The 27,889-nt window shown below is 36.1% G+C and overlaps 1 protein-coding gene across 2 annotated transcripts in view; it reads right to left on the minus strand.

Annotated features, from left to right (window-relative positions):
- Positions 1–4,405: 4,405 nt before the first annotated feature.
- LOC136265622 (ABC transporter G family member 20-like) overlaps positions 4,406–27,889 on the minus strand; it is a 28,786-nt gene continuing 5,302 nt past the window's right edge. Inside the window, exons 5-23 of one of the 2 annotated variants that reach the window (XM_066060521.1) lie at positions 27,762–27,855; positions 25,324–25,398; positions 23,842–23,943; positions 23,742–23,790; positions 18,547–18,628; positions 18,378–18,487; positions 13,467–13,534; positions 13,317–13,420; positions 13,169–13,266; positions 13,071–13,120; positions 12,782–12,856; positions 12,661–12,731; positions 10,953–11,041; positions 9,985–10,088; positions 9,874–9,934; positions 9,428–9,439; positions 8,871–8,957; positions 6,479–6,583; positions 4,406–4,651 (exon numbers count right to left, since the gene is read on the minus strand). In XM_066060521.1, the coding sequence (XP_065916593.1) occupies positions 4,551–4,651; positions 6,479–6,583; positions 8,871–8,957; positions 9,428–9,439; positions 9,874–9,934; positions 9,985–10,088; positions 10,953–11,041; positions 12,661–12,731; positions 12,782–12,856; positions 13,071–13,120; positions 13,169–13,266; positions 13,317–13,420; positions 13,467–13,534; positions 18,378–18,487; positions 18,547–18,628; positions 23,742–23,790; positions 23,842–23,943; positions 25,324–25,398; positions 27,762–27,855 (1,537 nt within the window). In that variant the 3' untranslated portion in view covers positions 4,406–4,550. The remainder of the gene's footprint in view (positions 4,652–6,478; positions 6,584–8,870; positions 8,958–9,427; positions 9,440–9,873; positions 9,935–9,984; positions 10,089–10,952; positions 11,042–12,660; positions 12,732–12,781; positions 12,857–13,070; positions 13,121–13,168; positions 13,267–13,316; positions 13,421–13,466; positions 13,535–18,377; positions 18,488–18,546; positions 18,629–23,741; positions 23,791–23,841; positions 23,944–25,323; positions 25,399–27,761; positions 27,856–27,889) is intronic. The other variant, XM_066060522.1, reaches the window with a different exon arrangement.

Raw genomic sequence — 27,889 nt, forward strand, 5'->3', positions numbered from 1 at the left:
CATAAAAGATTACTGAGATATTGGTAGTTAAAGTTATAACTTTGTAACTAAGATATTAGTAGCTAAAATTGTAACTTTGTAACTTGTGTAACTGGTTACAATGATTTTTTTCAGGATTTTAAAGGAAAATATTACCTCATATTAAGCCACATATGGTAGTAAATGTCGCTGATTGTTCACTATCATAATCATATTATGTACCTTATAATCACTCAGTCCTTTAGGCCCCTATTTGGTGATTATTAGTTTCTCATCCACCACCCTCATCCTTCTTAGGCCACCCACATGGTAAGCCATTTACTCTGTGCATGCTCAGAAGAACACATGATACCAAACTATCATAATTTGCATTGAAACTAGATGGTGTTTTTACAATTAATGCTACAGCGCACTATGCATTGCCATTTTCCTTGGAAAATTACTGCAGTGGATTCTGTTTTTCAACAGTCAACTGAAATCCCGCTATGATTAAGTTAATAGAGCATGATTGCTACTAAAAACCAATGTAAATTTGTGCGAGGAAAGAAAGACGATTTGGACAAGGTCTGTACATTAGTGTATAAATATTATAATGGCCTAATGGTAATGCCCTCCTGCCCGCATCATAATAATTAGAAAGACTGGATGAGAAACTAATAATCACCAAATAGGGGCCTTAGTATCTCCTCATCAACACCATGATTTCTCTGAGAGCCTGAATCAATCATTTCAAGTAGCTACAGTTGGTAACTCAGTCCTTTGTTGTATCATCATCGAGTCATTCAAACAGCTGAGGCTTACAGTCCTATTTTGTCCAGCACTTTGCCATTTAGTGTTGTGGGTGCTAGCAAGAGGTACTGACACCCCGGCAGGAAAAATAGTATTTGTATATCTAGCTAAGCAACTGAGTGCATGAGACACTTAGCTGGCTTGAAAGCCTAGCTGAGACTGCAAATCTGGTATATCACACTACTATTGGGTAAATGTGCAATAATCATGTAGCTACACCATTTAGTGCAGCGCCTAAGACCCTCCTCTAGTTGAGACAGTTGTCAGTGTTCACTTTTTGATAAAAGCACCAAATTTCTTATGGGGTTTGTAGCACGTGTACTAAGTGATTTTAGAAGGAGAGGCATGTTAAAAGTCCTTGGAACCCTATTTTTTGGACCTTGACAACACTATTTGTTTACACGGAAAACAATCAAGTTTAAAGGCTGGATTTAATATTAGACCAGTACAAAGCCTGCAGCTGCAACATGATGGCCCATTAAAATTCCACTTGAAACAAATTGTTTTCTCAGCCTGGCAGTAAACAAAATGACTGAAAATGCTATTTTCAAGGGGTTTATTGAAATTTGCATTTCCAATGCACTCATTTCTGTAGTATCATGTACAAGGATCATCCTGATGTGTATTATTTTTTTATTGAAGGTGTATAACAAAAGTTATCGAATGATGAAGTTTTAATTGGTTACAGGTGGACACAAAATTGTTGGAATATCAGAGTATATACTAAACTACAAGGTATCTCTACAATACTTATTAGATTTGGTCAACATTGCAGAGATAATTGCTTGATTTATGCATATACAGAGGGATTTCAATAATTTTATGTCCACCTGTAACCAATTAAACTTCATCATTCAATAACTTTTGTTATACACCATCGATAAAGAAACAATACACATCAGGATGATCCTTGTACACGATACTACAGGACTGTGTGCATTGAAAATGCAAAACTTTACTGCCCTTTGGAAATAACATTTTCAGTCATTTTGTTTACTGCTAGGCTGAGAAAACAATTTATTTCATGTCGCATTTTAATGGGCTATCATGTCGCAGCTGCAGGATTTGTACTGGTCTAATACTAGATCCAGCCTTTAAACTTGATTGTTTTCCATGTAAACAAATAATTTTGTTGTCATAGTCCAAAAAGTAGGGTTCCAAAGGACTTTTAACATGCCTCCCCTTCTAAAATCACATAGTACACGTGCTACAAACCCCATAAGAAATTTGGTGCTTTTATCAACAAGTGAACGGTTTTGTGGCTTAGGTGCTGGACTAATTGTAAATTTTCACACAAAAAAAATCTAACATAGCTACAATAGATTGTGTATGATATTATCCTTCAGTGGTACATGTAAATAATTATTGATGTTGAGACGTGACACACTAGGGCCTGTTATGAAACACTGTTTGTGCATTGCTTCAGTGCAGATCACAATAATTGCTCCAAAAATGGTACAGAAACATGGCAAATAAACAATATGGTTTGGTTGACTCAACATATTTTGTACTTTATATCTGCACTCCCAATGATTTTTAGAGCCTTCAAGAGTACAAAAGACAGAGACAAACACCAGAGGTGAAACTGTTCCTCTGTACAATGATAAGATATCCCATTTGTATATCAGTATCACTTCTTTCACCGTTTATGATGTTGTGAACCACTTTCTGCCAAAACATGTAGAATTAATTCCACTGAAATTGTCTTAACCTATAATTGGTACTAGTACTTACTCAGCCCAGACTATTAAACATTGGACCTTTGTCATTGGCACTATATATACATGGGTGCTGTCTTAAGATTATGGAGTTAGAGGCTGGAAAGGGGGTGCATCAGCAAAGCCGAAATACATGTGCATGAAGCACAGTTGTATGAGAGTCAGCTACACCTGACTAGCTACAGTACACCATAGTATATACATGTTGAGGGAAGCTATAATTATAGGGTTATGGTGGAGATGAAATTGGTAGTGGAATTTATAGTTTTTGGGTGCAAATATCTAAATTCTACAGTAGTAACAACCAATTATATTCTGTTTAGTATGAGTGGTTTAAACATGAATTGTATCAATACTGTGACATTGGTGATGTACATGAGCAATTTGTAGTATGACCCTAAAGTGTTTTAGTTGTGGCAATAATACTTATGGTATCCAGTTATAATTAGCAACCTATGTTTGGTCAGTATGGATACTAACATTTGCAATGTCATGCAATGGGTACATAGCTACAATATTTAGCCTACTAGACAATTTTTGCAGTGAAGTTGCTCGGATAAATGAAGCTTCTTCATTTAGAACTCTGTTGAACTACTCTAATAAAACATGCACCAATAGAAACATGTTAGTCAACAAACTACTCTAATAGAACAATCACCGTTGCAATTTAGATAATCAAGTTTGATTATTTGAGATTTGGTCATAATTATCTGTCTTCATAAAGTATAACCATACCACTTTATTAATTATCTTTGTGATTGACATCACTTGCCATATTTGCTTCAAGTATAAGAAGAGTATTCCTGTAGTTCACACTACAGCGAGCTGTTGTTAACCCTACAATAACATAAACTAACATTTAGGGTTAACAACCACTGGCCTCTAAATCTACAATGAGGTAGTCCATACCTTGAAATATTTCACAAAAGATTGAGACCTTCTAATAGAATTAACAGTCAAAACGATGTAATAAAATAGTCCTCCATGCCAAGTGTTTCCTAGTGTTATTGTACACAGAACTTTGTGTACATCAATTCCAATATTAATTTCAAAGGCCACACTGAGTATTAAATGATCAAACCACAAGATTTTGCATTGACTATTATTATACATGTACTATTAGAGATAATTAGTGAGTGCTCTTTTAGAGAATCTTGATTGCACATGAATTCATTCTGTACTGGCTATCTGTAGTAATTTCTTACATGGTTAAGACATATGCTGGAAAATTGCCTCATGCTCCTTTTTAATCTACGTTAGTATACTCACAACTCATTTTATACAGACACTACCTTGGACACCACACACACACACACACACACACACCCCTAGACTACCCATATAGGTCACGTCTCTCTCTGATTGAAGGGTTGCTGTCAGACCTGCACCCTGATGTACAGCTAGGCCCCTAGCATTCTTGAACCACCATTACAAGTTGGAGCATCAACTTTGTAAACAAGTCTGCTTTCTATAGATTTAGTGACTGCTCCATTAGGGGTTCAGGAAAATTCCAGTGCAATCCTGGCAACATGCTATCTATGCAAAACAGCCAAGCTGTATAAAAAGGTGCGGCCTTCAATAGCCTGGATGAAAAAGGTTATGAAATCTAAGATGGTAGCTATAAAATGGCTGCAACAATGTAAATTTCAAGTGCACAAAGCCATTATTAAAATTAACATGATTGCAGCATGGCAGCCACCTTTAATTTCGCATTTTTTAATTAAGGCTTTTGAAGGCCACACTGTTTTATACAGTTTGGCATGCTGTCATAAACTAATTAACATCGACATCATTGCAGTCTGACTACTACATAACCACAATTTTCACCCCGGCTTGGTTTTTGAAAGCTACTGCCTTCATTATATGAATTGGTTGTTTTTCATGGATGTCACTTCTTTTTGTATTTCACTGTGTATATGACCATTCTGGACTTGTTAGTTTAATAGAGTAAAACATACGTATTACCAAATTGTATCATGCCAGTGTGTTCATTCATGTCGGTACTGTATACATATATAAATAAATTATATGTGAGCTAATATATAGCAATCTGAGACAATGGAACTATCGGTGGAAAAATTTGATGACTAGTATCAGGTATAATAACCACCAAGCCATTGTAATGAGGATTCCCTGGTAGACCACTTTGTCTCCTATGCCCATACCTGTAGATGAAAACACACAACATCAAAACTATGTATCTACAAAGTGTAGTGCATTTGTGTAAAATCATGCAGACAACATTTATATGTTCCATAAGAGTTATATTGCATTTCTTGCATAACATTTCCACACTAGACAAATACCTCAGTCCTAGATCATAGCCAACAATGTGCTTGGGTAGTAATTTGGGGGTGGTGTGTAAAGGCTTCCTAGTATCTATTGCAAAGTCAGTTCAGTTGACAATGTAACCAAAGGTATATTATTATTATTATTATTATTACTATTACTAGGACCGCGTCACATACAACCAAGTACATGCACCAACGTGACAGCCCCCTGGTGAGGCTATTAGGTAGTGAAGGAAAGATCCCCAAATCAACTCAATATGTCACAGTAGTGACAGATACAACACAATGGTGGCATCGTAACTAAAGGCCACCAGTAGCTAAGTGCCAGCACATCATTGGTGTGGTAATGGCACAGTGATGTGTACACAGTATATGTATACAAAACATACAGGAGAGAACTATACATTATTGCAGTATTGTATGCAGCAATACATTATAGGCAACATCACCAGATAAAGCCAATATACAGTAAAGTATCAACATCAACTAGAGCTAAATAAGGTTCATCAGTGGTGTAGCAATGGCACAGTGACGGGTGACACACTATAATTACGCATACACAACTTGCAGGAGATAGCTACACAATACTGTAGGAGTATGCAAGCCAGATGAACCAGATAAAGGAAGACAGCCAAGCCAGCCAAAATCTAGTAGCTAAGCCAGGTGAAGGCAAAAAAGATTAAGCATGTATTGAATTGCCTGCTGACACCAACACAAAGGAAGTTCGCCATGCCAGCTGCACAAGACAAGATTGTTTACTTGCATTTCATATTGTAAAGAGCGTGGCATGTGTTTTAATGCTTTCTTGTATTGTTAATTAATTAAATATTTTATGTGACTGGCAGCTGGCATGGAGACTTGAGACGTTACAAACATAAAAACTTACTTGTGATCTTGTTTATGTGTAAAGTGGCCTCTCGCTCTCCTGCAGTCACTTCACGGACATTCGCTAATCTTCTCCTTTGCACAATCCATAGATATACTAACCCCACCAGGGGTTAGTATATCTATGTACAATCTGTAATTAAGCAAGGGTGTGGTACTGGGCATTATAAAGAATTACATGTATGGTCAAGTCATCAGCACGAACGGGAGAAACGATTATACATTTGTGCCTTCGTTCACAGGCGAATCGATCCCCGGTTAGTTTATGTCTCTAGGCCTCGTAGTTTTCTCAAACATTAATTATTATTTATTTATGATGTAATTTTAACCACGTTTTGTATTATTCTTAGTACTTGGTTGTATGATTATTAATATTATTAATATTATTATTATTAACACTTTACAGTGACCAGCACTGAAGGTCTGACAGCAACGTGTACTGCAGCCTTAGGATTACCTAACCTAATTTCAAGGACTTAGTCTTATACAAAAATGTAAGGCACTTAATTTCAATAGTCACATACAAGGATGTCCTGTGGTAGCTTATACATGGTACATACGAAGGGTCAGGTGAAGTTTATGTAATCTGTTTATAGGTGGTCACAGATTGTAGACAGCATTAAAGCCACTGCTAGTTCCCCAGACACACTCATTAATGGTCAGTGTGTATTTCCTAAGATGTAAAGGTTATCTACTGCCGGTAGGAAATCCAACTCAAGGAATATATCAAGGCCCAGGAAATCACAGACAACAGAAGACAGCATGAGTAATAAAAGAATATCTTTATATACTACACAATAGATGATGACTACATACCTTTGCTAACAACACCCTTCAAAGCAATCACTCCATAAGTGATTGGCATAAAGTTGGATATCCAACGAATGCCACTAGGTAGACCCTCCAATGGCCAGAACACACCTACACAATACCAATTGTCCATGATAACTATTATAGCAACTACTTAAGTGTTAAGCACGAACTATCTAACATTCAAACAAAACATGCAAACTTTCTCAACCAGTAGAAATTTTCTATCTACAAAAGTACACGGAACTTTCAACTAGAGTAGGGACCATAGCACATCGATAAAAAGTACTGAAACAAACTGGAGTAGTGCATGATATTAAATCACAGTAAAACAATAAGAAGTGTTATATCCCTACTGTGCTTTATACCATATAATTATAATGGAAATGCACAGTAGGGATATAACACTTTTTTTTGTTTTACAGCGATTTAATATCATGGACTACTCCAGCTTGTTTCAGTACTTTTTATTGATGTGCTATGGTCCCTATTCTAGTGTGCACTTGTTTGTTAACTTTATTATTATGACTGGTGAGCTCACGCATACCGTGAAAGAAATGGTGCCACGCCCCCCAGCTTTATCAATAAAGTGAAGTATCCATTACACTTTGTTGTCAGCTATGCTCAACCCGTTACACAGTAGTACGAATCAAGAACTGTTCGAAAAGCACCTCTGCAATCAAAGTAGCCATTAAGAAAAATACAAACGATTTCTGTTACGGGGAAGCCATCATGTGCTATCACCAAATTGACACTTTTCACTGTCAGCAAAGATGAATGCAACTTGGATGAATGGGACACAAAGGAGGACATTGGTAAGTCCATGAAGAATGCATTGTACATTTTGCAGTATGCCAAAAGGCACCTCTCAGGCTGAAGTGACGTTAAACAGTAAAAAAATCAAGCCCGTAGCCTCAGCCGATATCGAGTTACACTTGTCTGAAGGTATCAATTACTTACTTAGTCAGTCAGTCAATCAGTCAGTCACTAGAAAATTCCATTAAATAATTTTTTTTTAAATTCTGTAGCAAATTGTTGAAAGCATTTCGGGTCGATCTCAAGGCTGTTTAGTTTTGCCTAACCAACACTGCCTCATCGCCATCTAGGCTGACTTTTGGGTGATGTTTTTTCATGGGCCACGCCTACACATTTGTGGTCCTTACTATACAGTACTATTGTACTGTATGATGATATGCAAGAAAGTTCATCCTCCATCAAAAAATGTAATCCTAACTTGGATATAATTATATCATAATCTATTATTCTAAAACTTCTCTCACATCATGTCTGGAGTACAGGTATATGTGACTGGATCTGCGAATAGGGATCTTATAGCCTTTTCCAATTGCGTGTACTTGGCAACCCATAACTTGAATTGTGAATGTGGTACCACCCTGAAATTTGGTCACATTATACTCCTGACAGCACTATTTCGTAGTGTAATATGAAGGTGACAAGATAAAAACTCAAGGAGTTATGACTCGTCAAAACTTAGGAATTTGGAAAGGATATAGCCCCTTTTGTAGATCCGGTCACATATGTATTGTAGCAATACAAGTAAACAACTTTTAATGAATACTGGGTCATTATTTAGCTATCCCATAGCTTGTATATAAGCCATTCAGTTTGATGTAAGGCCTGTTTGATAGAATGCCAATCAGATGACAACTCATTAACTTAATTATGTGAAGTGAATTAGCAAACATAATATTGGGCACACAAGGTAGCTTGTTACTATCTTATATACACTAGTAATAGTATCATGGCATGAGTAGCAGTGAAATTTGGAATAATGTTCTTTTGAAAACGAATTTCACAAGTGACATTTCCAGTTGAGTAAAATTTCCATTTCAGTGCAGCAGGAGTGGTATTTATCCCAACTTTTATTCTGTGCTAATACCTTACTTATTCTTGGTTGCCAAGCAATGGTAGTTAAGGTAAGGTTTCTGTGGACATTACTTCAAAATAGTTAATAGCAATGGTTGCTAGGTAACTGGTTAAGTGATTGCCAACAAAATGAACTCATATACAATCGACTCTAATAGTACAAGTGTAATGGTCACTGCAAAGTCTTGATCAACTACTGCTATGGTGACTGTTCTTAAGGTAATAAGCATTGTGAGCCATAGCAGCCATACCCTAGCCATGAAATATCAATTGCACTGCTACTTCACTGGTGTAATTGGGACTTTTGTATGAGCAGTGAATTGGGCATGGTATTATTGTATATAGCTAAAAGAGGGTTTTCTTTTTAGTAATATTATTTGTCAGAATTTACAAACTTCGCTTTAGCAGAGATGTAAATACATGCTATAATCAGACAGTCTGGATATATCGAAGCTGATTTATTACTGACTCCTATACCTCTACTTATTTCATGTGACAAGACAGACTATACCTGATAAAAAACAAGGAATATTTGAACACATTGAACCCAAAAATATGACATCCACCATTGATTTAGAAACCACCGATATCAGCAATCCTATAGTGACAAAGAACAAGTCATGCACAATTACACATCCACCCATGTGAAATGCATGTGTACATATGTCATAGTATACACAAATCCATCCGTCTGTCCGTCCATCCATTATCCAACCCACAATACATATGTACACCACACACACACACACATGCACGCACGCACGCACGCACGCACGCACGCACGCACGCACGCACGCACGCACGCACGCACGCAAACACACACATGCCTGACCTTCATACAATACCGTAATTCACTTTTTTTCTGTTGTAAAATAATTTTCATATGTAAAAGTTGTACAAAATTCTTACATGAAAGTTTTGCTAAAGATCAAGATTCTCTATAGGTCTGTCATTCACATAAATAATAATGTTTTACACAAAAATTGAATTTTTTGCACAAATAAAGGGAATTACTGTATACACATGCATCCATGCATACATACATAAGTACAAATAATATGTACTTACCAGCAGTTAGTCCTACAGAAAAAGATTCAAACATTAATCAGTTAAGACCGCAATGCACACACACACACACACACACACACACACACACACACACACACACACACACACACACACACTACAATCAAAGCAAAGCCTCCAGCAGCCATGTGAAACACAGCTATTGCCACCCAGTGAACCAGCACTGGGATAGCTATGCATCACTCAGGCACTTGAGTCTTGTGCAGTCAAATCCTCCTGGGGCAGGACTAGTAACCCACAGAGGACTGTCCAGGTCTTAAGGAGAAATGCAACCCCAAGTTCCACAATGACCCCAGCACTACTGCTAAGCAACACTAGAACAGATGGGCATTTGCTTCCCCAGTAACACTATGACACTACACTACACACACACACACACACACACACACACACACACACACACACACACTACATATTACACAACACACCTGACAAGGATATCAACCAATAAATAAAAGAAGCCAGTGCAATGTTTCCATGTTGCTCAATCTGTAACATACACTTCCAAGTTACAAGCTGAAGACTCTTTTACAACTCACATCAAATATTCCAAACACTATAGCAACAACAATCACCACTTCTACAATAGATAGTAGACTATACAATAATAGTTCTGATAAGATCACTTCAGTGATGGTTACACCTATAACAAGAACAATAATTAACAAAATATAACATACAGTGGGACCTCACTTAGCAGCCACCTCATTACTACAAAACTACCATCACTTTTGGTAGATTCCTAACATAGGTTATGTTATGATGTGTACTTCATGACCTCGTTGATAAAACCACCTCACTATAGTGGCTACCTTTGGTAGGTTTTACTGGATTATAAAGACTACTGGTCGGCAGTAGAGCTCCAGGGACAGGGAACTCTGGCCGTTATTCTACAGTCGTCTATACCCCCAACTAACAATACATACAATTGATCATTGATAGACTGTTAAAGTCTGTACAACATGCAGAGCAGCAAAAGAGCACTCTTTTATACAGTCTCAAAACCATTAACTGTCCCAAAAATGGCTAAGGTGTAGTTTATGACCTTGATAATAAGGCCACCTTATTGTTAAGACCAGATTATTTGTCCCCAAAAGCAGCCCTAGTAATGAAGCTTACATTTTTCAGCATGGATTAAAATTATTTGGCATAAACATTCCCTTTGCCTCAATTGCATGTTGCAACAGTATCTAAGGAAACAGGGTATAATAATATATTAAATGTGTGGGTGTGTAGTCTGCAATGCATTGGCAGCAGAAGGACCCAGTATGTTATGATTTGCTGGCTCATATTATCACAGAAGATGAACACATTAGTTAATAGTCAGGCATCTAATAATCACTTTTTAAAAACCATCAAGCAAAACAAGCATATTAATTGAAGAAGGCAAAGTAGTGGCATCCCTATACCATACAACCGTCCTGGTGAGTTGTCTGACCTTCGAGATTACCTCCTTACACACTAGAACACAAGTAAGCCTTACAGTAGCTGTGTATGTTATCCTGACCTGCCACATAAGTACGATCTAACATGCCCTCTTTTCTCTCCTGTACCAGTGAAGTAGCTGACAACAACATGGCTCTTCCAAAAAGAACTCTATAAAATCACAAGTACAAAAGCACATGATTAATATAAACACAACTTTTCAATGCAAAATGCCTTCTTAAAAATATTATGCAGTGCCTAGAACTTAAACTTACAGACAAGGATGTTTTTAAATCGTAAAATTTAATTGAAGACTGTCACAAGATTTTACTGATATAATTAAAAAATCAATTTACCTCAGTTATCAGCTAGCATTGATGTCACAACAAAAAAATGGCAGCAATAGTGTGGGGAATTTGTACTGAGATGTATTGGGAGATGATATTTTGTTATGGTAATGTTTACATATTCCAGCAGGGGCATACATACTTACAATACAAATGTGCACTATTTTGTATCCATATCAGGAGCTAAGTCTGATGGGCCTATTTCACATCACCACAACATGTTTATCAGTCTTTTGACTCCATTATCCAATAGCTCCGAGTTGTAAAAGCTGCAGAGTTCATTTTCGCTACTGCATAATGAAGTCCCCACACTATCACAGTCATTTTGTCAATTATGACATCACATTTCATCAATACCGTGCCAATAAGGTCCTCAATACATATAATATATTCCGTGGTCAAGTCTTTGTTGTACTAATAATTCAAACCTTTTCTGCCTAGTTACAGCTAGCTAATTGTTATCTCAGAATCTGTATACTATTCCATTGTAAGAGTGTCTGCATATCAACCGTTAACTGGCATATTTATTTATTATTATTATAATAATAATATTTGAAGCATAATAAGCTAGCAAAAGCATTATGACAGCATGATAAGATGATTTTTAGGATTATTAATTAAATGTGCTATGCATGTACCACAAAATGGCGAACAATCAGTATATTCTACACATTACTATATTCTACAACATTACTACATGTAATATAAAGAACCATTTAACAGTTTAAATTTCTTGGCTGATTATATTACCCAATTTACAAAAAATAAGATCGAGATACTCTAATAGAACAGTTACCTACTCTAATATATACAGCAGTCAGGAAATACTTAATAATACGGTCAGCTTTCAAGCAGAATCTTGATTTAAGAAAGCATAATAATGGGCTTGATTTTTGAGCACTGCTCAAAAGCATGATAGGCTATTTTCAAAATTAGATCTTAGCCACTTTACTTATCAGTAATTGATAGATTGGGGCGTGCATTCAGACAAAAACATTAAGTATGGCACCATCCTTTCTTTTGATGCGCTATGCACTGGTTCAACACCCACATAAGTAGAAAGAAAATTTAGTATCTTCATGTTCGATTAGGGATCATAGACATAAAAAGTAGTGAAACAAGGGAGGTCACCTGCACCTGCAGATAGTGGATCCTACTACAGTGTAGTGTACAACTTGAATTAGGGGTTGAATGTCCACTACTATACCTTCAGTTGTAGGAGACCTCCCTTGTTTCACTACGTTTTATGTTTATGACAAACGTAAAATTACATATTATATATTCACTATAGATCACAGCCAACTTGACACACAATTTTTGTGTCATAACAACACAAGCAGGTTGTCATTGGATTTTCATACAATGTTGTATGCGACAACTATTGCAGCATCTCTAATATATGGAGCAGTATCATTAACACATCACAGACAATTAATATATTACACCACAGCTGAACTAGGTGCAAAAACATCTTTGAATGTGAAGTCAGAATTGCCATAGACAATCTCAGTGACCTGTGTATAACATTATTAAAAGTAACAAATCTGATAATGTGTTTCCTCACATTCAGGTCAACATTCAGAGAGTACAGAGCAGTACTGTTTGTAAGTATCAGACTGATATTATCAATCAATTTCTCCTGTGTGCGAATATTATAGAAATAGATATTGGATAATAAAATTTAAAATAAGGTTTTTACAATTGCAGTTCTAAAACTGCTCTAGAACAACAAGTTATAGAGAACACGATGGTAGGGTGCACTTGTGTTACAAAACCAAGAGTTAATTACATGGAATCTTGCACAGATGAAATACACTCTCTCCACCCTATATGTACATTTACAACAAACTAACATTAGCAACATCATAGAGTTCTTGATAAGATTGTTGAGTAAGAAATCGATCTGAAAAGCATCTTAGAAAAACATTACTAAACCATTATCATACTCAACTGGTAGTGTCTATTCCTAACCCAATGGTGGCCCGATCAATAAGATCGACACTTGTCTGGTTATGTCTATCCAATATATCAGTACAGGTGTGTTGATACCTGTCCACAACTGGTAACATCACAAACTACACTGTCATGTGATCACTTACCGACCCACTACTGCTAATGTGTAATTTGCTTGAAGCCCCAGAGTACCCCAAGCATCTCCATCTCTTATCTCTTCTAAGCCATTTTGATAAGAAGAAACATTTTCCTGTGAAGGAAATTTTAAAATTCTGTTTTTAATGATTATTTTATACCAAGTCAAAAATATCTGTACTCAAGGATGTCAAGTAGTAGTGACTAAATGAAACACCCTCATATAGACCTGTAGATGGGGCAATGGTTTCCATATCATATAACAATTACATATAATGTATATATGCAGTAAACAGGTTGTTAAAACATGATACATTGTTCCACAGTACTGGCAGACGTTTGAATGTAAATCAGATGGCTGCAGATTTGAGGCTTTTCCCAGGTTCAGGCTTCCCAGGTTCAGTCAAGTTCAGGTGGTCAGGATACCTTTTTCCAACTTTTCAAACATTGCATCTTTATACAGGCTGTAGGACCAGGTGTCTTACAGACTTTCAACACCTATGCTATAAAGCCTTAATAAATAAAAATAATGTCCATTTGGTTCCACAAGAGGTGCCTTGAGATAATAAGTCACTCTCTAAGGATCCTATGAATACAAATACACAAAATTAACCAGGAGAAAACATCCTGACCGCCTGGAAAACTCCTGTAAGCATTCAAGCATAAATCGGATGGCTGAAGATTTAAGGCTCAGTTATGGATTTTTCGCCTTTCTCAAACTTTTCAAACATACTTAATACTGTAATATGCTTTATTTTTGTGCAAGAAATTTCATGATAAAAATTTTTGTGTAAAATTATTTTCGTATCATTTATGTGACTGACTGCTCTATTAGAGTAGTTCGATCTTTCGTAAAGTTTTCATGTAAGAAATTTTCATACAAGTTTTACATACGAAAATTATTTTACAACTACCAAAAAAGCAAATTACAGTATGATATTTAAACAGGCTGTGTAGGACCAGGTATCTTGCAGACTTTCAGCACTTGTGCTGTAAAGCCTTAATAAATAAATGTTAGCTGAATATACACATGCATCAAATACGTATGTGTGAACGCATCAAGTAAATTTCAGGAATAAAACACGTTTTAGAAATCTCGAGAACAAGTTCTTGAAGTTAATTTGTCCTTCATTACCTCAACTCTCATACATTGTTTTCACATATTCATATCTTTGGAATGGTTGGTCCTATCAACAAAAACTAAATGGCATCTTGCTGTAAATGATGTAGCAAATCTGTTGAATTTTATTTCAAGTCTGTGCACTATATATGAATGTTGTTGCCACTTGTATTTTGATAAAGAATTTCAATAAAAATATGTACGCAGTCAAAATTTTACATGATGTCATCAATTATTACATTAAAATTGCATCAGAACTTAATACTATGTAGCTAATGCCTTGTGTAGTGATATTAGTAAATATGAAGGAAAACAATTGGGTGTGAATAATTCCTGATTTTTACTCAATGCATTCACATGTACTGATTTATGTGGAGTTCCAATATTCCTGCAACACTATCACACACCAGGAGCCACACTGATTTATTAGTTTATTAGTAAGGTGAGCTGAAGTTTGTAGGACCTACATAAATTTTCACGTGATAAAATTTCATGGTAGCTTTACTGACCATGACAACTGTGAAAATTACATACCGCGAAAATTTCTGGGTATACAGTGCATGTACCAGTCTAGGTGCACCGGAAAGCAGTTCTACTCAAGTTAACCCCCCTTAGCAGGAACAACTACCACTTTCATTGGCAAATTTAGGAGACTCCCAATACTGCCTTTTATAGTCTAATTGTCATGTGACCTAATACAGTAATTGTTTATTATATAACACATAAGTCTCATGACTGGGGTCAATGATCATGCCACTATCACATACATGTTAGTCACACAGCAAAGAAATTCAGGTGCACTACTGTAAGTTATTTTGTGCAGTGCTGGTTTTTTGCATTCTTCACCACAACTTTATTTACCATTAAACACCTCATGTGTTAATTATAGCACGTATGTGTACCATTGTTTCTGTCACCCCTGAATTAAAATTATGAAGTCAAACAAATTTTGTTTCTATTTTGACCTATCTTATCACAGTTATTTTAATAGACATTCTGCAATCTATGTTGGAACAAGTTGATGTTGTGCTACTTCTAAAAACCAGGCATCATGCAGCTAGCTAACTCATCCAGCTATGTATTACTATTTTATTATGTTGTGCAATAATGCATAATTAATTAATTGTAATTCTCAGATTTCGTAATTTGTAAAATTTTCATAATTCTTCAATTACGTTGATATGCACTGCTAAGGAAGCGCTTGTTAAACAAACCACTTTAGCAAGGTGAGTCTAGCAATTGTTCTTCTGTTTTGAAGTGTAAGCCATTCAAGATGGGTTAACATGTTTGTAATGCTATCATGGTTATCATCTTCTAAACTGTTTTATAGTTTAACTATAGTGTTTCACAAATTCTCTTGACAAAGCCTCAAAGCTGCTTTTCATTTTCATTCACATACGTTGGGAATATGCTCCCTTTCCAACTGAAAGGATAGTCTATTCCTGGTAGTCTATGAGGCCTGCACTGCTGTTTCTCAATTGTTATACGCCTGTAAACCCGAAGGGAAGGTAATTCACAAAGCCTGAGGAGAGTCACCACACCCGCATTTCAGACCGCCAAAAAGAAACCACCTCAGAGCAAAGCTTATCAGTGCATAAGTTAATACAGACTTCATTTCGCTTTTACTTCTTACACCTAAAAGCTGCTTTTACCACTAATGATTTTGCTCACGTGGGTGTGTACGGACAAACATAGATAGGTAGATAGGTACACACATACACTTTTACGAAAACAATTTTAGTAAACCAGGCAATTTGATTCAGATACTCCAATAGAAAACAGACACCATTAATGTTGTCATATCTACTAGCTTGCTGTGAAGATAGCCTTCTTAATGTGTGAGATACTTGAACTTTTGGTATCCTACCATATTGGACATCTATAGTGCGGAAGAGGTTGGCATGTTCAGTTAATGGAGGTCCCACTGTATGTACTTTGCTGTGAAAATTTTTTACAGGTATGTAAATACCTGTAAATACCTGTAAATACCTGTAAATACCTATATCCTTACTTCTTGTTTTCTGTCACTGGATTTGATTCAATACAATCTCCATAAACAGCTGGTGACTGAAAGAGCTGTTTTGTGGCCAGGGATACAATGAATACTAATACAACAATGAACTAACTAGACTCTTTAACATTAATTGCCTTGGTTAGGCCATACCTACTTGAACAGTTGCCAACTAACCCAATTTTGCACAGATTTTAGAAAAAATCTAAATCATGTGACTTGTGGAATTTAATTTCTAATTGTTGCAAAATGATCGCAATACTCTAATAGACCAGTTGCTGAGTCTAATTTAATCTTTTAATCTCATCCATAAGTGTAAGAGTACACTATAGTTACAAATCCTGTTTTTGAGATCCGTTTTAGGACTGTTTGGACCAGTGCACCACCCCCTGATGAAGGAAACCTATGCATATCAAAGTTTTAGTGTTTAGTGTGCTATGTAATATAGCTCTCGTTTTTCTTGTAAAAGATGCTAGCAACAACTTTTCAAATAGGTATGGCCTTACCTTCCAATAGTCAGTGTAGGCAGTCAAATTACTAACCAATTCGGAATGCAGCAAATATTAATGCAGTAAATGTTAAAGTACTAGGTATGTTTAAAGTTGTATCTACATTCTTTGTATCAGCTTTGGTAGTTTGCCAGTCACTTTTACTTTTGTGGACACATCGTTTTTTCAGCCAGGCTGCTTTTGAAATTATACACATGTATACATCTACAACAGCAATGGCCTAGCATGTATGCACATCACATATTAATCATTACAGATGAACACTACGTCCTATAGTTAGCAATGAAATGTTTAAATACAGTTATTGGATCCACTATGGATTTCAATGAACTGTAGAAGACAAAGAAACGCTAGGGATAAGCCTATTTGCTTTTTTCACCTATTTTTCTTTCCAGTAATTCATTTCTTTCTTGCTCAAAATTTCTCTATTTTGCTGAGCATCAATAAAAATTAATTGCAGTATCTCAAGCTTACAGGCATGTATGATTGCTCTACTAAAATATTTTGTACATAGTGACTGTTCTATTAGAGTATCTCGATCTTTTTCATACAAAATGTGCTATGTTGCCATTCTTTGGTGCCCATTTTTCCAGCATTTTGCTCTTACCAACATATTTTTTCCAAAATTTTGCTGGAAAAATCAGTGCATCCCTAGAAAATGTACAATAAGAAAGATGAGTAGCCATGATGAACACTTTACTGTTAAACAGAAATCATGTCAATGTTTGCAAAGGCTGATGAGTGAGGAGTGGACAGCTATGTGTGTAGCTTTACACATTAGTACATAATACACAATACACATACACAAGTGCTTAAAATTGGCTAGTTGTAAGTGACAATGCTAGTTGTAATAACTGTAGCCTACATGGTACAGAATAGTACAAGTATACATGTTACCAAACCTAATTATTTTATAACTAATATAGCTACAGGATTTTTTGAAATTCATCCCATTTAGTTGACTAATAGATATTATTGCTTCTAGATCTCAATCCTTCTTACACTTTCGTTATCCAATAATTAGTTTAACAATTTGCTTCCAGATTCAATCTCATAACAGTTATTTTACTGGCCTCATCTGAGTGTCCTTTCCACACTAGTAAGAACTCCCTTCAGCCTGCAGCCAACTCCCTGCTACTTTACTACACAAGTTTATAGTTCATTGTTGTTGAACTCCATGCGACTATTACGAACAGTTCAAACCATTCTATTGCAATGTTTATTTAGTATCAACTATATGTGAATATCGCACAATTTAATAATCTTCCCTATCCCCTATCCTCCACCTCTGGTCTCTATAAGCTAGAGCTAGTACCACAAGAATGTATATAGATTTTACATACTCACTGCATGAACAGAGTTACACAAGAGATAGGTGGACACACACAAACAGAGCTAGACAGATGATAGAAGAGAATTAAAATAATCTTACTAGTGTCATTATTGGTGAACAACAACTTCACATCTTTGACATCATTACCAACTGTAGCACAATAAAATGTTATCTGAACAGCTGGTAGAAGGACTAACAAAATAATGTGCCTACATCAAGACACAATGATACATGTATTACAACAATACAAGGAGGCATCCTCACTCACAGGAAACTCTTGCATATCTTCCAAAAGGATTTCATGGACATTGCTAAAATGTTAGTTGTGGTTGGGACACGGAATTTATGAACTGTAAAAATAGAAAGATATTATCTCACGGCACAATTTAATGTAATAATATGCGGGACGATTAAAGTGTTGTATGCTCCATAATATGGTACTGTATCTACTCATACAGTACAGTTATGTGGATATTTGGGCAGATACAGTACACTACAGTACACTGGGACAGATACAATACACTGGGACAGATACAATACACTGGGACAGATACGGTACACTGGGACAGAAACGGTACACTAGGACAGATACAGTACAGTAACTAAAGTTATCTGGAAATACATTACAGCAATAAAAGGAATGTTACAAAAACAACTCCACTCGTGAGGGGTCTGCAACTCGATTTTCAAATTTGGTTGGAAGATTTCACTATGACATGTTTAGCATCTGGAAATGTAGAGAGATTCTTAAGATATCATATTTATCAATCTCTACAAGCCCTATGAAAACTATGGAGTCCCCATTAGGATGCAGCTCAAAGCACACATGACACATGAAATTTTACAACATATTTCAGATTTCAAAATGAATCGTGATTTGGGATTTTAAAAGATTTGAAGGAGGCTGTATGAGATTCCCTTCTGCACTGCCACAGACCCATTACTCACCCAAACAGCATGATTGATCATGTGTATGACATTATAAATTGCTAAAGTTAGTTGCTACCTATTATATATACAGCACGCAAAGGCTGGTCTCTCAAGCACATAGCTTTGTCTCATGCTATCTCTCCACCTCTTTTGTAAGCTACGTATATTTCATGCAGAGCACTTACAGTGATGCTTTAACTCACAGATATAATTATATCAAGACAACCATGCAGAAGCCAGCGCATCACACCATACAAGTACAAGGGAAACTTTATGGTTGATTAGGGACCAAAGAAATAAAAGGCAGGGAAACAAGGGAGGTCACCTACACCAGGAGATATACTAGTGGACATTTAATCCCTAATTCATTCATGGGTATAGACTGAAGTACTTGTAGGTATCAAATGTCCACTAGTATATCTGCAGGTATAGGTAACTTCCTTTGTTTCACTACTTTATTTCTTTGATCCCTAATTACGTATTTGTTTAGCACTATTATGACTGATAAACCCATGCATGCCATCACCCAGACCCTTTAAGCACACTTATTTATAAAGTGCATTGGCTTTCTGATGTGCACTTATAATCAAAAGTCGATAAGCGTGCATGGGGAAAGGTCTGGGTGACAAGACTATATATTGTATTAGAAGAAAGAACTTATTGTTTTCATCTGAATGTGTGCCCCAACTATAAGTTACTGAAATAATAAAGTGGCCATTATGCTGCATGTTAAGTCTGTTATGTAGCATTACAAATAAAGAGCACTATGAAACAATGGTGATGATATGGTATCAATCGAGGGGTGCAACACCTTCGCAAATCTGTACATGATTTGAAATCATTTCGTGATTTGAAACTTGATTTGTGATTTGAAAGTTGAACGCATGATGGCCGTAGTGTGATTTGTAAGGTTATTACTGGGTTCTGAAGGACATTAGTTCATGATTAAGAGCTACTATTGTATCACTGTGAGGTTGTATTGTTTATAAATATGTTTCCGACACAAAAAATAGTTTTCAAGCCATGGGTGAATCGCTCAAGATTAATTTGATTTGTGATTTGGTAACTGAAGGGCATACGTGATTTGTAGAAGTGTCATACCCCCGGTAACAATGCCCATAGCTTTAGCCATTATCGAGTTGCTTTTGTCTCAGTATTAAGTTCCCATTGTCTAAAGGTGTCAGTCAGTCAGTCAGTCAGTCAGTCAGTCAGTCAGTCAGTCAGTCAGTCAGTCAGTCAGTCAGTCAGTCAGTCAGTCAGTCAGTCAGTCAGTCAGTCAGTCAGTCAGTCAGTCAGTCAGTCAGTCAGTCAGTCAGTCAGTCAGTCAGTCAGTCAGTCAGTCAGTCAGTCAGTCAGTCAGTCAGTCAGTCAGTCAGTCAGTCAGTCAGTCAGTCAGTCAGTCAGTCAGTCAGTCAGTCAGTCAGTCAGTCAATCAATCAGTCAGTCAGTCAGACAGTTAGTCCTGAAATGCTTCCAATAGGTATTTTAAAATAATCCATTGAATATTTTTATAAATATTGTAGCAACCTATTGGAAGCATTTCAGGTCATACAAAAAAAAGAACTTTTGGGTTTGTTTATACCTAACTAATGTTACCAAGGCACCATGGAGGTGTTGTGAGGCTGGTTATGGTCAATCTTTTTTTGTGAGAAAGTACAAACCACCATGACCCCTAATATACAGTACTACTGTACTGTATAATACAAGTAGAGGAAAAATTAGGAATTTTTTTAATTGGATTATGGGATGAAAGAAAAAAAAAGTGAAACAAGAGAGGTTGCTTATACCTACAGATATACTAGTGGACATTTAATCCCTATACTTCAATCATTGATCCACTCCTGTATTTATGCTAAGTGAAAAGAGCAATGGCTTGGAAGAAATCTTAGTCACAAATACATGTGCTGTTTTGACAATCTCACTTGATGATCTAATAGAGCAGTCAGAAAGTGACTTCCTAACATCACAACAATTCTACATTGCAATCACAAAATGTGACCGGGCCTGCGAAAATAGGGCATGTGGGCACATGATTTTTGCCTACTTTTTCAAACTTCCATCACACACAACTTTTTATACCATTAACCTATTGCAATGCAATTTTCAAGTAATAGTAAGCATTTACTTTGCTTTATGATGCAAGTTACAAAATTCAAATATTTTGTTCCAATACTGAGATATGACCTGTAGTGTGACAGGTGTAGTTTGTGCCCATATGCCCTGTTTTCGCAGGCCCGGTCACAAATGATTATTGTGCTGTACTCACAGTACTTATTAACCACACCCACAGGCAACCTGTTTACAAAACGGAGTTCTAAATTGAAGCAGAAGGTGATCTCCGATGCTGACAAATTTTAATATTTGGTATCCTGAGAAGTAGCCTCAAAATGCAGTAATTCTCCAAATACAGAAACTCTCTTAAAGTTGATTAGTAAATTTCAGACATATTATGATTCTTGACATGGATCCATGCAGAACTGAAAAACACTATAGTATGTATGCACTGAGCTGGATTCTCAAATAACTCATGCATGCCATTACTCTTGAAACTCGTACAATCATGTATATGGTGTACTACTGTACCACTGTACACCACTATATTGCATCACAGTTGTTTTAGTAATGTAGTTTACTGTTTATATGGCTTCAAGACACTTGATACTTTGTGACTGAGTATAACAGAAGTCCTTGTAGAATCCTTATAACAATAGATATAAAGCCACTGTCTGTATTCATGGTGTCATTTAAGTAGTTTCCATTTACACAGATAACCTCATAGTGTTATAGATAACAGCAGTTCAGGAAGCCATGTGCAGTTCACGTAACTAATGCTAGAACACAATGCAGATATAAGGAACATTTTCTGTAAAAGTAAAGAGTACTACTCTAAAATAGGAAATATGGCCAAACACACAAGGACCTGACTCATTGTGATGTGTGTCATTAACATCAAACTTTATGCAATGACGGTAAGAAGCAGAATCTAACTCCTACAAAGGACCACCAGACAACAAACTGAAATGATGTAAACACATCCTGACATTGTGACACCCCACACAAACAGAGAGCTGCTCCAGTAAATGACAGGGCAATGTTGATTGATCACAGCCCTAAGGACTCAACCACAAAAGGACAAAGGCACCACCAGCAGTCCACACAAGCTTATTAGGGTAATTTTTTCTACTCTAGCAGCAGCAGTGGCCGAGACTGCTGACTGACCCAACATAGACAACACTCAATAACATAAAAGCATGCAAGCCTCCCATATACAGTTAGGGTGAATGATGATCCAACAGGGAACCATGCAGCACACCGCTGTTCTTTGTGGTCCTGAAGAAGTGCATGGCATACAACATCACACAAAGCAGTATGTCTATGAATAGTTATTGAATATACATCGGTCCACGTCCACATCTAAGGAGGTGATCACTATATTGATCAAGTACATTTACTATTATAACGAGAATACTAGTAGTATATGGATTAAACAATTAAGGAGCAAAATGCATTACTGGTAAATGTTAGTATTTCTTGTATATTCTCACTAGTCCTAGGTCCTAGTTACCAAGTTATTGCGAATAGTTTGGTGGTTTCACCAACTGCGAAAACCCATAACGTAATAGAGGAAATATATTATTTGAAAGAAAATGATCAATTAAAGTGGTGCAGCAATGCTCTCCAAAAAAGTTGACGGTGAACAAATATAAAAAATTTGTGAATATCCCATATAAAAAGATGGGTAGCAAATGTGGCTCAGAATATATAACTCGCCACTAGTGCTACAGACACCTCACCAGCCCTATAGGTAGAAGAAATCACCACTTTGCAAGAAGCACTGATAACTGGCCTACTGTTCATGTAATGAATCAATTTGCACTTCCTGCCAAATATGGTGAAAATTAAGTGCATATTAGAATGTTTTCAGTATACATATCTTCTATTACAGAATGACAGTACAGCACAACAAAGCCAAACCTGAGCCATTTACTCTTCAAGGATATCCCCCGCATTATATTTGTAAATCCATAAATTCCAGAGGAAAAAGTTTATAAACCTGTCGATAATAGATCTATGCCAACTTATTGGGCGGACATTAATAGAATGACATCCATAATTGGTCAATTTGCGGTTTTATTCTTCTCGATGTAATGAGCTGATTACTTCCATTAGCTAGTGCTTCGAAATTTGTTTTCTATGGAGAGTGAAGAATGGTCTATTGGACAGTGAAAACTGGACCTTGAATATTGATCACTGGCAAAGTTATGATAGTTTTGATTAAATTAATGTTGACAATAATTGAGCGCTTTTTTGTTTTTTTCATTTATGCTATAGCTGTTTTAAAAATATAGGGAAGTCATCACATATCAACACCTTGCACTGACCAAGGATGAATGCGGCACAAAGGAATTATGGCACCAGTAAGTTCATGAAGCATGCATTGTACGTACTCAGAGTGTCGTCTCTATAGGATATGAGTGTGGCAGTATATCAGTATTGTAGCAGTTATAAAACACAACACACTAAATTACTTACAATTTAATATTCTGCACTTCCTGTTAGTCTTATCACTTGAACCAGTTTGCTATACTCAACACGGATAATCTTACAAGTCAAAGTTTGTGCTAGCAAGTACCTCAGAGAGAGAATATTTCTTCTGATCTGGAAAATCCTCAACATCTTTGTCTCCTCTCTTAGATGAGTCATATGCCAGCTTCAAGAACACAGCCTCTAAGGACTATAGTTGGAGTAATTCTTTTCTACAACAAGTTTAATATAAATTGTTTATATCTGATTATTAAGTTGAAACATTTTCTCACAAGTAACAGTAACTTTAATCATAGATAATGTATACGGAGATTATCTATGCTTTAATCATGAAGGAAATTGAACCAGAGGAGCTGCCATACCCTATATAGACCACTAGGCCACTACGTTTTTGGGTAAAAGATTATGATACTCTAAAACACACCTGTTGATTAACAATAGTATTACCAAGAGTACATAATATTTATATGGGGGAGAGTATCTAACTTGAATGCATTCACCAAACATCCTGGGTAAAGTAACAGTTCAGCCTTTTGTGAGAACAAAGGCTTTGCCCTCATCAACATAAATCAACACCAATCAACAGTTCTCTTGGTACTAAGTATTTGAATTACAGTAGTTCATAGTATACAGGAACTAAATTACTGTATTATAATTGACTACAACTTTGAAATTGTACATGCATTCATTTTACTCAAAATTCATAAAGTTTAGTGAAATTTTCCCTCGAGCTATATCCTTCTCCTTGGAATGGCATGCATTCTTGTTCACTTGAACACTTGATATGTGCCACTGGTGTGTAAGTTTCAATTCCCTTCCTTCCACACACATGCGCTCTTTGGTGGGAGTGTTCCATTTCCCCAGAAGGCACATTTCTTTCTAAATTATTATAAAAATAGTGTAAACTCAATCTGTCTGTGAATACTAACAGCTAGGACTACTGTGAAATAAGTCTCCAACAATTGTGGCACTGAATCCTGCCACCCAATACCTGTTGATGTTTGGAGACCTGACAATATTAAAGAAAGAGAAATCAAAGAATGGCACTCCCCTCCACCACACTAAGGTAATATGTTCCATGAATAAGCTTAGTGTATACCATCCACCTTATTAATCACTATTAAGATTTACTAGAAAGCTACTAAAAACCTGTGTATAGCAAGGAGCCAGAAGCTTAACACTAAAACCCTGTTGAATGTGGAAACAATCCCAGACCAGCTAGGTGGTGACTTGATCCACAGACAACTTGTAGTCTAGGCAAGTGTCTGAGGAGACACACAACCTGGGATCCAGGATTTTCTCTGCATTCAACCAGTACAATACGTAAATAGAACAACTTTCCATTTTTTCACTTTTGAAACTATATATATCAACTAATTATATATAGTGTAGAACTATGATGAGTAAACCTTGTGAACTTTGTACTAAACCAAATACAAGGAAAGTTTAACAGTTCTTAAGTTCTTCAGTTGCAGCTAGATTACCTGGTTTTCATGATTGTCAAGTTTATGATGAAATATACACAACACATACACGCACACGCACACATATACACTATACAAACACTCACTGTAGCGTTGTAGGCTCTCATCAGATTTTCAGGTGATGACTGAGCCAACAACCTTCCATCCCTCATAAATCCAACCTGACAATTGGAGGGTTCAAAATCAGTGTGACAGGCAGCAAAGCAATGTTAGTCAACAAAAATACATTTTTATACAGATGTACAATACTCTCAAATCTATATTGCTGTGTATACAGTCATAGTGCGATACAATATTGCAAAACAGTGGATTTTGTAAAAAGATCACTAATTTAATTAATTGTTTGGGCAGCAAATATTTTCCCAGATAGCTATTACTCAATTGCACCATTATAAGACTAGGTAAACAAGCCAGTTACATTATACTGTTAAATTTGTGTTTCGTATTTCTGTGATTGCACAATCAAAACATTGATAAGTGAAAATGAGTATAATATACTGGTATCATTATATTATACAGCTACAGTTTAGATTTGTACAGTATGTTGCATGTTAGTTTTGCATGATAAACACACAGCTTGTTATTTGCTCCAATTCACTCCATATTTACTTCAACAGACCAGCTTCCACATTTGTACAATGCTTTTTGCAACTTCATGATTTTTCATTGCCACAGAAACGTTGAGAACTTTTCAAACAATTTTGGTCAACTCTTTCAGATATTTTGATGAACTTTACCCCACAATTTTCATGTAACCTTCCTTAATTTATTTTGGGTGCTCGTAAGCTGTACCAGCATATACAGGCACATTTTAGGGAGGCTTAATTTTCTGGTCAGAGATCATGCAGGGAGTTTAAACTCAAAACACATTAATTGTTATAGTAGAACAGTCAAATAAGCAATCAAATACTATGAATCTAGTGATGTGCGATAATGATTTTGTTATTATAATATCAATCATCATGATACTTGCATCATGATATGATAGTTTATCACGTTAGTAGATCAAAATAATAAGTTGCATAATTTTAGCAGTAATTTTATTGATCCTATGCCATAAAATGTTGAGATAGAGCAACCCTTCACAAATACAGCAACTCTATTAAATAATTGAAATAAGCCAACATATGCTTCAATTGTAGGAGTATTTTGAGATATCTGATTTGCACTCACGATAATTACAAGCTATTACAGGTATTTGCAATTGAATTCGTCGCCTTTGTGATTGAATTCATAATTGTAATTATTAAGCAGGGAGTCCACTCAGTAAAATTGATTTTCAGTGGAGCCCTGAAATTTTGTCCCATTTGCAATTGAATTCGTCGGTTTTGCAATTGAATTAGTCGGTTTTGCAATAGAATTCGTCGCGTTTGCATTACAATTTGTCATAAACAAAACGATTCCAAGAAACCAACCGTTCATTAAGAGATGAATTATTTATGCCGTGGAGAGTTACACTTGAGACACTAGAAGGTAATTGAAGCTGGTAGTACGCGAAGTTGATAGCTGTCTGACAAGTTAATTAGCTTGCTCGCGAGTGACCACACCCATCGCGAATGGCGCAGTAGAGTTTGGAATGTTGCTGGAGAGGCTGTCGAGGAAGAATTATTGCCTTATAAAGAGTTGTTTACTACTGTTGTACTTGAACAAGTTCTTATAGCAGCTGCTACATCATGTTTTCGTGTTTGCTCCAGCTGCCATTCTTGTTACGGACGAACTGATTTAACTGCAAAAGCAACGAATTCTATTGCAAAACCGACACTGAAATTCAATTGCAAACGGGATGAATTCAATTGCAAAAGCGACGAACTCAATTGCAAACAGGACGAATTCAATTGCAAACTCGCCGAATTTAATTGCAAAAAACCTGTATTATCATACATCATGATAATGTTTTACTGCAATACGATTATTACACTATCGATATTATTGCACATGAATCAAATCATTTTATTACTAAAGAGAGATTTACTTCCCTCATTACTTGCTTTGTCCACAAAATTACCAGAAATTGCTTCAGGCATGTTACACTTAGAATGGTAAGATTGAATTGTGAAATGTTGTGCAGTCATTTATACTTTTAACTATAAACTATTATAGACTGCATGTAGTTATTGTCAAATTCCTGGATTTATTACTGTCACAGTCACTGTGCCAGTTAAAAAGGGTTAACAATGGCTAAGAAATTGCAGCATATACCAGCTGAAGTGTGTAACCTCTTTGTGTGTCTGTAACTGTATGTCTATTGTAATTTGTAACTGCAGCAAAATCATACATCAATAATAAATATATGACAACAATGCCCATACAGAGTTGTAAATAGTGGTAAAGGCCAGGCGAATAGAAGAGGAGGATGCATGTAGGATACCTACATCTTTTTTAATATATAGATACATGGAAACACTGCAAAACATCAAAAGTTTGTTCATAAATTTCCACCTATTAGCTACTGTACATGATAACTACATTTAGTGTTTATTCTAGTATTATTCAGAAGACTGGAAATGAGACCAAATATCCTTACATTATGTGCCATCTTGGCTTCCTCAATATAATGAGTTGTGATAATAACCGTTGACTGTCTACTAGTAGTCAACTGCACAAGATGTCTCCATATTCTGAGGGGGGAATAATACAGGTGGTTTAGGGTGT

Source organism: Dysidea avara, chromosome 9 (assembly GCF_963678975.1).
Source record: "Dysidea avara chromosome 9, odDysAvar1.4, whole genome shotgun sequence".
Taxonomy (NCBI): Eukaryota; Metazoa; Porifera; class Demospongiae; order Dictyoceratida; family Dysideidae; genus Dysidea; species Dysidea avara.